This window comes from Cavia porcellus, unplaced genomic scaffold (genome assembly GCF_034190915.1).
Source record: "Cavia porcellus strain 051 isolate PalLab524CR breed Dunkin Hartley unplaced genomic scaffold, mCavPor4.1 scaffold_1, whole genome shotgun sequence".
Taxonomy (NCBI): domain Eukaryota; kingdom Metazoa; phylum Chordata; class Mammalia; order Rodentia; family Caviidae; genus Cavia; species Cavia porcellus.
Window position 1 is genome coordinate 128,756,782 of NW_026947484.1, and position 16,535 is coordinate 128,773,316.

Sequence of the window (16,535 nt, forward strand, 5' to 3'; positions counted from 1 at the left end):
TGTTCTTCCCCACACCTTTCTGTGGAGATGAGAGCTAGCTTGACTGTATTGCTGTGCCTTCAATTGCCACTTATGTCATCTGCAGGAATTGGTATCAGTGTAATATCGTTATCATAAGAATAACCAAGACAGCCAGAAGAAGAAAGCCTTCACACTGCTGTTTATTACACTCCAGCTGTGTCATTGGCTCAATCACTCTTAATCTCCAGAATGTAAACATTCTGCCATCTTCTTATCTAGTGCTGGTTTCTGCTTTGGTTACTGTACATGGCCTTTGAGTTTACTAGTTAAGGGCTGAGGATTTAGCTCAGCGGCACAAGTGCTTTTCTGGCAAGTATGAGGTCATGAGTTCAACCCCTGGTACCAAAAAAAAAAAAAAAAAAAAAAAAAAAAAAGCTAGAGGAATACTTAGTACATAGCAAAATTTCACTGAACTGCTGTCTTTTGCTTTCTTGTATCTTTGATTTGCAAGGCAGCTACTCCAGACATACATGTAGAAGAACCCAGGCATTTACAGGAACAAGAGAATTATTTTACTCCAGGACCTAGGAAAAGCTTTTTAGTGAAGTCTTTAATCACAGCCCTTTGGTTTATGCAGTGTGAGCACACACACACACACACATCTATACTTGTATAGTACCATTTAATTTTCCTTTTTAAGTTTATTTTTAATTCATATTTGTGGGGTACAATGTGGTGTTTGTCATGTATGTGTTGTTTAATGATCAAATCAGGCTAATTGTAGCTCTCATTTCAAATTTGTATCTTTTTATGGTGAGAATATTTAAAACTCTGTCCTAGCCACTTTGAAATACACATTTAGTTAACTGTAGCCATCTATTCACTGGGCTGCGCAACAGAACACAAAAACTTAACTCCTATCTGACTGTAACTTTGTACTCCTTCACCAAAGCCCCACCCGCTCTTCATCTCATCACTCCACACAGACTCTAGTAACCACCATTCAACTCTCTGCTTCTGTAAGTTTGAGTCTTTTAAATTCCACATCTAAGCAAATTTATAGTTTGCTGGCTATCTCTGCCTGACTTATGTCACTTCACATAATATCCTCTTCATTCATCCGTGTTGCCACAAATGACCAAATTGTCTAGTTTTTTAAAAGGCTGAATAGAATTTCATTGTGGATGTGTACTGCATTTTTTTCAAATCCATTCATCTGTTGATGGTCAAGGTTATTTCCACATCTTGGCCATAGCAAGGCTGCAGTGAACATGGGAGTGCAAGGTTTTGTAACTATTTTGTAGATTCTGACAACAAATGTCCAAGTATTGGTATATTTGATATATTTCCTTGGTATATTTCAATGAAATAAGAAATTTATGTTGATATACTTCATATCTGATATGAAATATATTGATATATTTGCAGACATATTTCATAAAAGAAAGCGGAAAGCAATTTGTTCGTCCATTCTTGGATGAGCTTGATTATTTTTAGATTCCACAGACAAGTAAGATCATTTAGTGTTTTTTCTATGTGTAACTGGGTTATTCACTTAATTTAATATCCTCCTAGTTCATCCATGTTGCTAAAAAAAATAGTATTTCCTTCTACTTTAAGGGTGACTCATTCATATATATGTGTATATATATATATATATATATCACATTTTATTTATTCATTCATTGACAGTTAGTTTCCATATTAGTTCTAGTATGAATAATACTAAAATGAACATGAGGTGCAGATATTTTATTAAAATATTGATTCCTTTCTTTTGGAAAAGAAAGGAATCAATTCCAGTGGAATTTCTGGATTACACTGTGGTTCCATTTTTAATTTTTTGAGGAACCTTCACACTGTTTTCTGCCTCAGCCTCCCCAATGCTGGTATTAGAGGTCTGCATTACCATTTGCAGCTGGCCCATTTCGTAAATGAGTGTATTGCTTTTTTGCTATTAACTTGTGTGAGTTCCTTATATATTTTGATGTTAACTTCTCATCAGATAAGGTTTTCAAATACTTTCTCCTGTTCCATATAGGGCATACTTTTTTCTAAAATGATAGTTCTTGTCAGAAGGTTTGTCAGCACAGAACAGTAGTTGTTTCTTACATAGAACTGCGAAGACCTCTTTGTAGTATTTATAACAGATTGTAAACATGCAAGTATTCAGCAAATGTTTGAGGACCTACTGTGTACCAAGTAGGACTGTGTTTTTTATGAAATTTCTCATTAGAACAATTCTAGACAATGAACAGTCTACTGACAAAGTAGCCTGTATTACACTTCCTTCTCTCCTTTTTCCCTTCTCACGACAGAAGACAATCCCTTCTGTCCACGGTCCTCCCAAATATTGTCTGGATCCCATACCGTCTGACATTCTCAGGGCCAGTTCTGCTCTGGCATCATTGTTTATATCCTCTCAAATCTTCAACTTTTCCCCTACCCTGTCTCTTTCCTATTGGTACTAAACCATACTTAAGCCTCTTACACATTAAGATGAAATCCTCTTTTTGTATCATGTTCCTATCTGGCTGCTCCCTTTAATTTCATTCTGAAAGACCTGAATTGTCTATGTCCTATGTCTCCATTTCCCAAGGTAAGCTGGCTTCCATCCCAGCTTTGCACTGAAACTACCCCTGCTGGTGTTATCAGTGACTTCCTTGTTGCTTGATCTGATGGACTCAGCCAGGTGTGGTGGTGCACGTTTATAATCCTAGCACTAAGGAGGCAGAGGCAGGAGGCTGGATTGATCAGAGTTCAAGACCAGCCTGAGCTACACAGTGAGACCCTGACTCAAAAAAACAAAACAAAAATAAAAATAAATCCAGTGAACTCTAGTCTTTATATCATCTGACCACCTTTGATGTTAAGTGATCCTTTCCTTAAAATCTTTCCCTTTGGTTTTGAGCAAAACCTAATCTCCTGTGCTCCTCCCTCTGTTGACATGTCTCCTTTGCCTTCCCACCTTCTCCTGTAGCTGAAATGTTGTTGGTTCTTGGAGTCTCAGACTCCACTCTTCCCTTCTTTCTCTCCCTATTCTCTGGTCTTTTCCACTCCCCTGACCATTTCAGTGACCGTTTATATGAGGAGGACTTTCACATTTGTTAGTCCTGACCTCTACTTTGAGTTCTAGTTTTATAAATCTGTCTGCCTACTACACATTTCCAATTGAGGGACTCCAAAAAACTTTTTTTTTTTAAATTAAAAAAAGGATGTTAAAAGAAGGGTGGGGCTGGGAATAGAGCTCAGCAGCACAGTGCGTGCCTGGCAAGCACGAGGTTGTGAGTTTGATTCCTGGTATTAAAAAAAAAAATGTCAAACGAGAGACTCCAAAACTGGGTTATTATTTCTTCATTCCCTAACCATCCTAGCAAAATGAATCAATCAATAAGGAAATAAATAAAATCTTCTGTGTTCAATTTTCCTCTATGAACAGTTTTACTGCCCACCCATTTACTTAAGCCAAAAATACCTTTGGTGTTGACATTCACTTACTTTGTTGTTGCAATTAAAAGTCAAAATTTTATAGGCCTAATTTATCTTGACTCTAAAACCTTGTTTTTCCCTTGGTTCCCAGAGGGTTTTTTTTTTTTTTCCTCAAGAATCTACATGTCTTTTAAAATAGAAATCTTCATTAATGCTGAAGAGAAAATCTCCTTATAAATTTTGCCATTATTTTACTCTACTGGGCAAATTTAAGTGGCCTTGAAACCACATATATCCTTGATAATAACATTTTCTAACATTTATTGAGATTACCATAAACCTGGCATTACTCTGAACATTGTAATAATTCATTTGGTTTCCCAGCTTCCCACGAGGCATACATGCTGTTGCTAACCCTGTTTACTGGAGGCAGGATTGCAGATGTGGAGGAGTTAGATACGTACAGGCCAGGAGCTGGTGGGTTGCAAAGGCAGGATTTGAACCCAAGCAGATACACCACAGGGTACTATCTGACACAGAGCTTGCATTCCTTTCTGTAGTTTTTTAATCACTGTATTTTTAAAAATTTAAAATACTTTGAATTATCAGATGTGGTATAATTTTAAATATGTGCCTGGACTACAAATTTGCAAATTATTCTGAGAATGATAATGCAAATTACTGATACGATAATTAGTCACAACCGTTAGATTCATAATTTTCATTCTACCTTATATTACTTTTATTTTTAACAACTTTCTAGGTTTTGACTTTTTTGAAACATAAGTAATGACCATAGCAACATTATCTTTTTCTGAGTCTTCTGATTATGGGTCACATTCTGCAGCTTTATCATTTTATCATGGAAATACTTGGCTTTCCACAGTTTCAACACAAATCATATTCTGTTGCTGTGTTTCTTGGAAGAAGTGGTTAAGCAACTTATAGGAAATGAATGACTCACATATGGAAAGCATTTACTAATGTCACTTTTGTGTCAGTTGCCAAGTAGTCTCTGTGTGTTTCCATGGTAACTCATCAGTATAACAAACTGTCACAGACTAACTTTACCATTCTTTTGCTTTGTTTAGCTTGGACAGCTCTCTTTTTCACAACTGCGTGCATGTGCATACTTGTGTGTCTACAGTGAAGACCATCCAAACAAATCTGAGTAATTGCCTTAGATACACAAACAAAATCTCTTTTATTTAGAGAGGTTGTTTAATAATCCAGGGATAGTATCTTGATGTTAGAAAATTAAAAGGATTATTTAACCTAGTAGAAACCTATTATTTCTACTTGAGTTCCTACTAAGAAAGGATATATTAACTTACACATTTTTTTAACTTACGCATTTTAAAAAATGCATTTATAATATCTGTTCATTTGAAATATATGTAAGATAGGAAAGTCAGCCAGAAACAGACAAGGAAAGTAGAATCCTATTCTGGGGAATGAGGACTGAATGGAGCGACAGAGACGGCCATCTCAGCTAGCTCTTCCCAGCCCCTCTTGGTTACTGTGCGCTAGGATAAGGAAGCAAGGACACTGAGGTATTGCAGGAATCAGGACAGACCACCTTGATAAAGGACATCAAGCTTCCACCTGAAGACTGAGTTGAAAACAGATTTCCAGAAGAGGTGATGATGACTCAGCTAAAAGAGTTAGAATTAAACTGACAAATATGGGAAGTTTAAAGCAAGAGTACATGGCATGCACAAGAAAGAAGACATCAGAGAAAAAGTCCTGCTACGAAAATCAGTGCCACATAAATGGAATCAACAAGCAATATGGGGAAAACAGAGTCAAGAGATAAGACTAAAGATAGCCAGGGCTTAATAGTGGAGATGCCACATTAAGGAGGCTGGACTTAATCCTATAAAATGTGGGAAAGCAATGGAGAATTTTAAATAGCAATGGTATTATTTTAAAAGGAACTTTCTAGTAGTGATGAGGAAGGCAGATTTGAGCAGGAATCATTAAAGAGATTTTTGCCATAAGTATTTCAGGGAAGAGATGTTAAGAGTCTGAATTTGAACAGTTGTACTAGACACAGAAAGGGCTTGATTTCTGGATCAGTTAAGTTACAGAGGCAAAAATTGGTACTTGGTTCAGACACTTATGGCCCATGAATGATTTCAGTTATTCATTTGATCAAAAACATTTATCATGTTTACTCTGGTTGACAAACTACGTCCATAATATTTTTTTATATCTGGTTTCTGCTTTATCATTCCTGGGACTTTTTTTCCTTAAAGATTCTTTGCTTATTAAACTTTACTCACATAATAATCTATTCAGATTTCTAGCACATAGGTCAGTGTACTACTTGAGAGGCAGTGTTCATGTGTGTGAATAATGTCTTAATCCACATAAAGTGAACCTGAGTTTGTTTGTGGCTTCATGCGTTGCACCATACAGGTCATAAAAGATCTGTGCAATAGATTCCAAAGCATTTCACCCACATAATAATTTTAAACCAGGGAAGCAGGATTCTGGGATTCCTGGAGCACGTGCCACAACATGTATAATATTTAAGCTCTCAGGTTTCTTTCTGGGCTCAAACTTGGAATACTCATGCTTCTGCCTCCCAGAGTGCCAGGATGACAGGCATAAGGTTTCTTTATTAGAGAATGATCAGATGTAGGCTGGGTAAGGATTCATTTCAGCCGCATGTAACAATACCCTAAATAAACATTTCAAATAATCTAAGAAATCTTGGAGGGAAATAGTCCAGGCTTCTTGTTTTTTCAGGGACCTACCTTTTTCTGTGCATAATTATCATGAATTTTCTAGGCAGAGGGAGAAAGAAGGGATAAAAATAAAGGTATATCTCTACCATTCCTCTTTCACTGTGCCCTTCCAGAAGTCACAACTAGTAACACCCATGATATTTCATTATCTAATGCTCATGCCTACCCCTAGCTGCAAGGGAAAGTTGTAAAATATAGTCTTTTACCTGGATGCATGGCCTGTAAAACTAAAATCAGGTTTTTGTTGAACAAAAGGAGAGACTGAGTATTGAGTAAGCAGCTGGCAGTCTCAGCCAACGAAGCCACTGACTAGTTTACCTAGCCAAGATGGTGAGTAACTAGCCTCCTGGTGGGTACCTTGTGGTGAGTACCACAGACATCAGGCGCCTAAATCCTTGTTTAGTGCCTAGCACAGGACAGTAATGGCAAACCTTTTGGAGACCAAGTACCCATATAGCAACCCAGAACCTACTTATTATCACACAAAGTGCCAACACTGTAGTTAAACCTGAATACTGAGATTGTAGTTTTAAAAAAACTGTTATGTGATTCTCAGATGCTTGGGCAACTTGGATCATGTACAAAGAATGCTTGCTCTGTTTCTCTGCTATGGCATATGTACCATAGGTTTTCCACTGGCCTAGGAGATCCAGTTAAGATTGTCAGTTAACAGGTGTGTATGTGAACCTGAACAATAAAGAAAAAGGTCTAAATTTCCTAAATTCTCATACTATTTAAGGCCATCAAAGTAAACAAAAGGCCAAGGATAGAAACTTGTGAAAAATCAACATTTTAAACCAGGCATGTCCAGTTTGTAACTCTGTAGCTCTGCAATATCAAAAACTTTTAACATTATAATGTGATTTTTAGCAGTATTTTAACACTCCCCCCAAAAACAGCCAGCAATCCTTTGTTCTTTTTGGCAGCACCAGTTTCAGCCAACATAAATACTTTATTTATGAATTTTCAAGCAGAAGAAAAATATTCCTCTCTTCACAGTCATGTCTTATTCATGTCATCATTTTTAGCAGTACATGCACTTGTGGACAACTATTTTGAAGAATAATGTATACAAAGAGTAAAATTAGATCAAAACTTCCTGATGAGCACCTTGAGAAATCACTAAGGATTGCAACCACTTCCATCAAGTCAAGCCTGGATACATTAGGTTAATACATTAGTTTCACAAAAAGCAAGGTCAAATATCCAACTAGTTTTATGTTCCTCTTTCTTTCATATTATAAAAATAAAGGATGTCTGTTAATTATGTACATTAAATCACCCTTCATTCAGTGCAGCTCAGGAAATCTAAAATCCAAAGGGCTAGACACCCTTGCTAGAAAAAGTTCTTCAAATTCAGTTATAACCTTTTTCAGCTGATGTCACTTAATTGGGGGGGGGGCTGAACAGCAATTTTCATTTTATTTTATTTTTATTTTAAAGAGAATAAAACCAAACAATAAAACCAAGCAAAATAGTGAAAGTGATACAGGATTTCAAAGCAGGATAATGGGAAATCAACAATGGCTACCATAATGCCTTTTGTTATCTTCAAAATTGCTGCTCATACCACCAGATATAATAAAATCAAAACAGAACAGAATACAAAACCAATCAAAATAAAATATTGAATAAAACAAAACAAAATGGAACAAAACAAAACGGAACAATATTGGATTTCAAAAACAAAACAAGAAAATCCTCCATAGTTACTATATTGCGTGTTGTTATCCTCTAAATAGATGCTCAGACTATTGACTTTAGGCCTACAAAGTCAAACAGTATAAGCATTAATTTGTTTTTGTACCTCATTTTTTTATCAACTCAGTCTATGTGCCTCTGAATCAGTAGATTGCTTTTGGGGGAATTCTTGTCTCCCGGCTTGCACACTAGCTGGCTCACAGAAAGGGCACTTCCTGTTTCTCCTCCCAGCTCACAGTTACTGCTAGCACAAGAAAGGGCACATCTTGTTTCTCCTCCCAGCCTACCATCACCTCTGGCTCCCAGCCCAGTTTCTGCTGGCTCATAGGAAGGGTGCATCTTGTTTTTTCTCCTAGCCCACAGTCGCCACTGGCTCATGGGCAGGGAGCAGCTTGTTTCTCTTCCCAGCCCACAGTCACTGCCACCTCATGGGAATGGCACATCTTGTTTCTCCTCCTAGCACACAGTCACTGTTGGCTCACAAGTTACTTAATTTTTATGGCTGTTAGTTCCTTTGTAAAATGAAAATAATAGTACCTTCTTTATAGAATTCTTTTGAGGATGAACTATGTTAATACATGTAATATATTTAAAAGTATTATACAATAAGCACCCAATAAATGTTGTCATAATTATTATTAATATTTACTTCTAAGGAACTTGCCCTTAAAAGCAAAGAGAATAATAGTAAATAGATGGGGACATAAAGATATACAGTGTATTTTGCCCGTTAAGATTTTATTCCATGTTCATTGTTCTCTGTCTCTATTTTATGCTGTAATTTCAATTATTGGTTCCTATTTGTAATGTTGTGCTGAAGTCTCTTCATCTAGTTTATTCCCAGTCCTACCAGACTTAATGTTGGCTTCCTCTACTCCATAGCTAAGCTAGCTAAATATTCTGTAAATACTTTTTTCCTGCTTGATTTTTAACAAACAGTTACATACAGAGTTCACTTGATTTCTTTAATTTTTGTTACTCAAACCAAAGCTACATTCCATTCGTTCAAGTGATAGCATAGACTGTTTGTTGTATAAAAGCTGCTACATTTCAGTTTTTTTAAACTACATAAAAATCTAAGATGTAATTCTATAATTAGTATGTCCAACAAATTGTTGATATAGCACAAATAAATGAAAAGTGAAAGAATATAAAGCAAGGCTTTGCTGTATTAGTGGATTTTTTTGTTTGTTCATTTGTTTTTGTTTGTTTTGCTTATGAAATAATGACTAGAAAAGTTGATTTAGTAACATTTTAAGATACCACTATGATTTGGATCTAAAGGTCCGTGTGGTAAAGGCTTAGTTCTCAGCATGGCACTGTTGGAGGTAATGGAACCTCTAAGAAAGGTAGACTTAGAGGGAGATTTTCAGGTCAGTGGTGGCGGGTCCTAAAGGGAACTGGGCCCTGGCTCCTTCCTTGTCCTCCCTTTTGCTTCTTGGCCATGAGGTAAGCATTTTGTTCTGCCACATTTCCACCATGAAGTGTTGCCTTGCTTCAGGCCCAAGCAATGGATATAATTTCTTTTTTGTGTTTTTTAATCTCTGAGAATTTTCTTCATCCAGCATGGGGCCTTTTTTGTTCAAGTTCTTTTTTTCTGTTCATTTTGATCTATACGTTGCTATTAAGAGATCCTCATGTGCCTGCTCATATTTACCTAAGGCACTGAAAGTTGATTAGAGGCATCGTGCTTGTGGAGGAACTTGTCTTGGATTTTTACTATAAGTTGAGCTGGGTGAGGCATTTTGTTAGGAACCGCCATCATCCATCTAATTAGATCTTTTATTTGAGACTGGTTGGATTCCCTGGGAAGTATTTTTCCTACATCTTCTTGATGAATATATGCCTAATTTAAGCATTGTAAAAAGGTTAGGAAAAGAAGGCTGGAAATTTGATAGTAAGTAAGTCACCTTTCATTCCTCCTGCCATCATGCTGTGTCTCATATTTGCCCTTGAGTCGGGCAGTCCAGGGCTTCTTCAGTTTTACCTCCAGGAAAATAAATCTTATCTTTCTGCAAGAGTCAAGGTCTCATTGTTGCTAAAACAGTTTTCAGTCCATCCTTCTGCCTTTTGTTTCTCCTTCACGATATTTCAGGACCACTGTAAGATCCTGCTTTTGGCTTTCTCTATTACCTGTGTAAGATTCAGATTTCTTTGTTATGCCAACTAAGCTAGCTATCTCTTGCCTGTTGCTAGCTACTTATTATTGTCTCCTTCTTGACTCTCAATTTGTCCTTCTGAGATAATGCTTTGATACTTTTTCTTTTTTACATTAGTAGGTTTGGGGTAAGGAGTTCAGAGGCTAATCCATGTCCTCAACATGCATCTTTTATATATAATTTTACAAGAAAAGTAAAATGCAGGCTTTTAAAATGTTGTTTCTTTATATTTATTTTGGTGACAGGAATAATCACATGCTATGAGGTTCAACATGTTCTGAAAGGTCATGTATATTTGCTTAAATTTTAGAGGAGCTCTAGAGACCATGGCTGATATCTTTAGCAAGTGTTGAGTCCAAGAGATATTGGAAAGGAAGCAACAATAAAAATTTTGCATTTTTATTGCTAATTATTTTCATTATTATTTGTGATGTCTTGTTATTTTACCTATCCATAAGACCAAAATGACTGATCAGTATAAAAAATTCATTTTTTTCCCTAAGGCAGGTACACAGTGTTTTCAACTTGAAAAAGTGAAGCTATTAAAAAAAAAATTACAGATTTTGCTTTGTGGGTTGTAGAGTTAACCACGCATGCTTTGGATGCTGTTTTTGCTCTCACTTACTAGACAGGTTACTTCCCTCCTGTGCTTCCTTTCTTTGTCTGTAAAGTGAGGGAGATGCCAGCTATTTTGAAGGATTGTGGTAAGCTGTCACTAAATGATAGGCTCTGATACTGAAATAGCTGGAGTAAAGCTAGGATTATAGCTCATCTTAGAGTAAATATTTGTCCTTTAGAATAAATATTCATGTGCATTTCCATCTCTTGCATTAACCATAATTGTAGGCCCTATGAGTCAGGAACTCTGCCCTCATCATTGTTTTAGACATCTAGCATGTACCCAACACACATGAACTAAATGGGTGTTTTGTGTAGAACAAGTGAATAAGCCTCAGTTTACACTGGTTGAGTTAATAAGTGAATTTTCTTTTTTCTCAATGTCTTATAATTGAAACGTTCTAGAGATTTTCAGATTGTTGTTAGGAATTCATTTTCTGTCTGCTTTGCACATTATTAATACTTCTTAGTGCATCAATTTGCATTGTTGACTTTAGTGAAAGAATATGTGTGTGTGTCTGCCTTTAACATGTTATCAATAATAATTGGCCTTTCTTTTTAATTCCCATTCAGGGAAGTGGTGCAAGCAAACTGCGTCCGCTGGAGAAAGAAGTTCTCATTTATGTGCAAAATGAGTGCAAGCGCCACCTCAGGCATCCTAGATCCTTGTATCTACAGAGTATCTGTAAGGAAGGTATAAAAATAACCTATTACTTTTTCACTTTCAGAAACCATAATTAGTTCCACAGTCACTAACTCACTTTATTTAGCTCTGCTTTATTGTTGGAACTGTTAAACTATATGTAATTTCACTTCCATTTATAGCAATGATTTAAATTCCTGTGGCAACTATGATAAAGAATCTGAAGCTATAAATTAAACTATTCAATAACCTTTATCTCACTGTCACTACGCATATACACATTAACCATATTTGTATTAACTTGGGGATTATATGTATATCGTGCCATTTATTAAATTCCTATTCTTTGATAGGTATTGCTCTGGAATATATTTATTCACATTCGATAACAACTCTGAAATTAGGTGTTGTTTTATCTTTTTCTTTTTAGGAAAACTAAGGCTCAGAGGAATAAAAGTACTTGCCAAATTTATACTGTTAATAAATGGTAAAGGAGGGATTCAATCACAAATCTTTCTGATTGCAAGTCAGTCTTTTACTTTTTATATATTTCCTTTCTACATACTAGGTTGAGCCATATTAACAATAATCTACAAAAGTGACAGTTTTACATGGTTCATTTTATACACACAGGCACACACACACACACAGTCCTGCTTATTTGGGGAGAGAGCTGGTAAAAAGAAGTACTGTATTAGTCAGTGGTACTAGTAAACTAGCTTTAAAATGTAAACTTTATACACATTATCCAAATTGAAGATAAATAAATACTATTCCAATTATATTTTTGAAAGATGAGCTATAAGTCTTTGAATTTTAAGAAAAATGAATATAAAGTAAATTTAGAGTAAAGCATAACTGAGTTGAAGAAACTCAAAGTCTACAAAATCATAACAAAGAAGAACTAATGCTCTTTAAGTAAGCTTTATTCATCTGAAATACTCTTCACCCAGTTCCTCAGATTATAAGGGTTCGGTTTATTAATTAGCTGCTGCACAGACTCAAATAAGCAATGGCTTAAGGAAGACAGATGTTGTGTCTCTCTAGGGCGGTGATAGCGAGCCTCATAGAGCTTTCAGTAACACAAACAGCCCACTGCAGCATGTGTGCCAGAGGTTTGGCACCAGTGCTCTAGGGTAACAGCCATCTCATCCAAGAGAGCTACTCCAGTCTCCCAAACCAGTGACATAAAAACAAATGCATCCCTTTTGAAGACGTGACTCTAAGTGTGCATATCTTACAGGTTAGAATGCAGTTAGGTGACCATACCAAATTGAAAGAAAGGCTGTGAACCTGAGGCATAGCTGGCCAACAGTTCTAAAGTTAGAGAAAGGGAGAATGGATATAGTAAACCACTAGCTGCTTCTGCTGTACATGGCTAGATGGTGACATTTATTGAGTTCATTCTACATAATCCTTCCTAGTTAGTGTATAAAAGATTAGTGAACAACTATATAAAAATGTTGTACAATGCAAAAAATACTATAAACAAATTCATAAATTAGAAAAAATATTTGCAAATCATGTCAAACAACTGATCCCCTTAATTTAGGAAGAGCACCTATGAATAATAAAGTGATCAACAATCATTTAGAAAAATAGCCAAGTGGCAGAGTATATATTTCATAAAAAAGAAAGTATAAACAGCTTTTAAACAAAATATACTCAAACACACACAGATTCAAATTGTGACTAAGATACAATTTTTTAGCTAGCCAACGAAAACCAAAAGTTTGATAATGTACTCTGATGCCTAGGTGCAGCAAAGCACTCAGTCACTAGTCAACAAATGTGTGAATGCTTACAGTGTGCTCTAAATATTGAGGACAAATGTGAGCCAGAATGAGGTCATCCTCGAGGACTTTATTTTCTGGTAGGAGTTGGGCAAGAAGTGATAGGAAAGCCAGAAAGTAAGCACATAACCAAATAAGATTGTTTTAGATAATGATAGTGCTAAGCATAAAGTACTGTGAGGGTAATAAAGAGTAACTTGGAGAAGAGAGATTAGTTTAGAAAATTGGAGAAAGTTAATAAAAAGTTAACTAGAAGGTAACATTTGAAGGAAGGTAGCCATATAAAGATGTAGCAAAGAGTTAAAATTATAGTTCAATAGTAGAGCACTTGCCTATCACTCAGGAGGGCCTGAGTTCAATAGCCAGGCACACACACACACACACACACACACACACACACAAAGACCAATTACAGGAGTAAGACCTAAAAATAAAAGGACATTGTATTAGTTCCCAGGATTCTTGTGACAAAATACCACAAACTGGGTGACTTAAAGCAACCAATATATAGACAGTCTCCATTCTGGAAGTTAGAAATCCAAAACTAAGATGCCAGCAGGGCCATGCTCCCTCCGGCACCTCCAGGGAAGAAACTGTTTCATGCCTCTGTCCTAGGTTCTGTAGTTTCAGAATAAAGATTCTATCCTATCCTCAAGGACTTGACTTCTGGCAATCTTTACTTGAAGAAATCCTTGACTTGATGGCTGGGGCTTTAGCTCAGTGGCATAAGCACCTGCCTGGAAAGCACAAGATTATGAGTTTGATCCCCAGTACCAAAAAAAAAAAGAAAAGAAAAGAAAAAGAAATTCTTGGCTTGTAGACACACTACTCAGTTACATGACTGTTTTCTCCCTTTGTAGTATAGTTTAGACAGAAAAAGAATGCTAGATGTGGAGTACCCAAGCCTGTCAAATACTTTTTAGAGACTAAGTATGATGAAGACAGAGCCTTTGGCTTTAATAAAATGAAGATCACTGAAAACTGTAAAAACTACTACAGAGGAGAAATGGAGACAAAAGCCCAATCGGAGAGAGCTGTGCATAGACAGTCAAATGTAGTAGTCATTTTGGGGGGTTGGGAAGAGTCCACAAAGAGGAATTTAACATCATCACATGTTTACTGTCCATTGATACTAAGAAACTACTTAGTTTCTTATGCATATGCTTAAAATTAAGCATATGCTTAATTTTAAATCTTTAATTATTTGATAACCTTATGGTGCTTTCTATCTTTCACAGGAGTTAAAGGGTGGAAAAGCTTATGCAAAGGTAAGTAGATTTGCTTCTACTCTTTAGTAACTTGTAATTTAGCTCTTTGCTTTCTATAGGCTTAAAAATTAAATGACTTAGCTTCTAATTGTTGACTCTTTTTTAAGTAAAGGAATTTGAAGATTGAAGGGCTGTATCCAACAATAAAAGACATAGTCTTTCTTTCTAATTTCCTATTATGGTGTGTTTAGTTTTAGCTTCCTTACTAGAGAATGATCTCTAGTTTCCTTGAAGTTCTATCAGATAATTCAGTCACCTGGGACATATTCCCAGGCCCTCCTGTCCTCAGTGGAATAGAAACTTTTCTCTGTGTCCTCTTTGCACTCAATATACATTCTTCGGTTGTATTTACAGTGGATTGGTTCCAGTACCCTCCCCAACCCCAGAATAACAAAATCTAAGATTGTTCAACTCAGGTCTCTTATATAAAATGGCATACTGTTTACATATAACATACATTTTCCCATATGCTTTAAATCATTTCTCTATTCCTTATGATACTTAATATAGAAATATGATGTATGTGGTTGTTTTGCTCTGTTGTTTAGACAGCAATGACAAGAATAAATCTATGTGTATTTAAGAGAGTCACAGCTTTTTAATATTTTCCATCCATAATTGGTTAAATTTACAGATGCAGAACTTGGAAACACAGAGGGAAAGCAATGATCTATTGCACTTTGTTTCTTTTATTAGCTACATGAAATTATTAGTGTGCTCAACTTTTTGCTGAATAGGAAGAATGAGTAATTGTTAATACTACCAGAAATCTACATATTTCTCTTTTATTTACATTTTCTGTAAATGGTACATGCATCATTCCAGTCCTTTGAAGCAAGAACCTGGACTAGTTTTAACCACCAACTAGACAAAATAACTAGTTGTTTATAAAGTCACCTGGGATGTTCTTTGCTGCAAATAACAGAAAACTTTCCTCAACTTGAGATTTTTTTTTAACCTCACAGAACAAGTAGATGTGATATTGAGCTGTTTGGTTAACTTGCTGGCTGAGAAACCTCATCCAGAACCCATATTTTTCTCTTTCCACTGTCCTGTTCTCTGTGTGATGCCTTTGCTCTTGGCTAGTGCTTCTCCTGAACACTAGATGTCTGGCTGTTGAAGTTTTAGTCAACACATTTACCTATTAGAAAATTAAAATAAGATCCTATCATTCCCCCACTTTTACTCCTTAAGCAGCTATTTCTTGCATATAAAGGTCATTTAAAATTTTGTAGTGTAGCATATAAGATACATTTTAGTTTGCAAATTATTTCTGCTGCTTCATCTCTTCTACATATTTACCATCTGGATTCTCTCTGTCTCTCATCCTTACGAAGCTGATGCTATCATGAACTTCCTGGATTGTCTCTGCTTATTTTAGATTCTTTGCCTTGTGACTTAATGTTTTCCCAGCCATGCATGTATTTCTGACTTCTCTTGTCTTGTCAACTCATGTGTCATTAAAGATTCAGCTTAATCATCCTTCCCCATTGAGAACTTTTCCTTTTCTCTCTTGTAAGTGTGTCTTTTTCAATCATAGCATTTAGCAGATTATACTATAGGAATTTCTTTTTCTGGGGCTGGGGATTTAGCTCAGCGGCATAAGCGCCTGCCTTGCAAGCAGGCAGTCGTGAGTTCGATCCCCGGTATCAATAAAAAGGAAAAAGACAAAAAAAAAAAAAAGGAATTTCTTTTTCTATTTTTAATGCATTATTAACTATGAGAATAAGAGTGATTTTATATGGACCAGATGTATAACTCAGTGGTAGGACACCTCTAGGATGCACAAGGCCCTGGGCTCAATCCCTAGCACTGGAAGAAAAAAGTGCCGTGTTTCCAATATTTAACATTACCTGGAACATGGAAATAATTTTTTAATAAGTTAATGGCTAGCATCAATACGGCTGTATGTGTATGTATGTTATTTTCATAAGACAGTTATTTTGGTAAAACCAAAGAAAACATGCACTGTCTAGTATCTCCCTATAATGTAATCTCTTTGAAGCTAGAGCATTTGTCCTATTGTTCACTGTTTTTGTGTTTAAAACAGCCTGGCACATAAAAGGTGCACAATAAATATTGACCTCACTCATAACCTTTAGCCTAACATCATATTGACCTGTTCTGCCTTTTAATATAGTTTCTTAGTGGAGACTTAAAGTTTGAGCTCCTCTGACGAATTACCATGAACAACAGAAATTTGTTTCTCA

General features: G+C 36.0%; 1 protein-coding gene across 1 annotated transcript in view; it reads left to right on the top strand.

Moving 5' to 3' along the window:
* Eeig2 (EEIG family member 2) overlaps positions 1–16,535 on the top strand; it is a 61,681-nt gene that overhangs the window by 18,578 nt on the left and 26,568 nt on the right. Inside the window, exons 2-3 of the mRNA XM_003479187.4 lie at positions 11,195–11,315; positions 14,296–14,325. Coding sequence (XP_003479235.1) covers positions 11,195–11,315; positions 14,296–14,325 — 151 coding nt within the window. The remainder of the gene's footprint in view (positions 1–11,194; positions 11,316–14,295; positions 14,326–16,535) is intronic.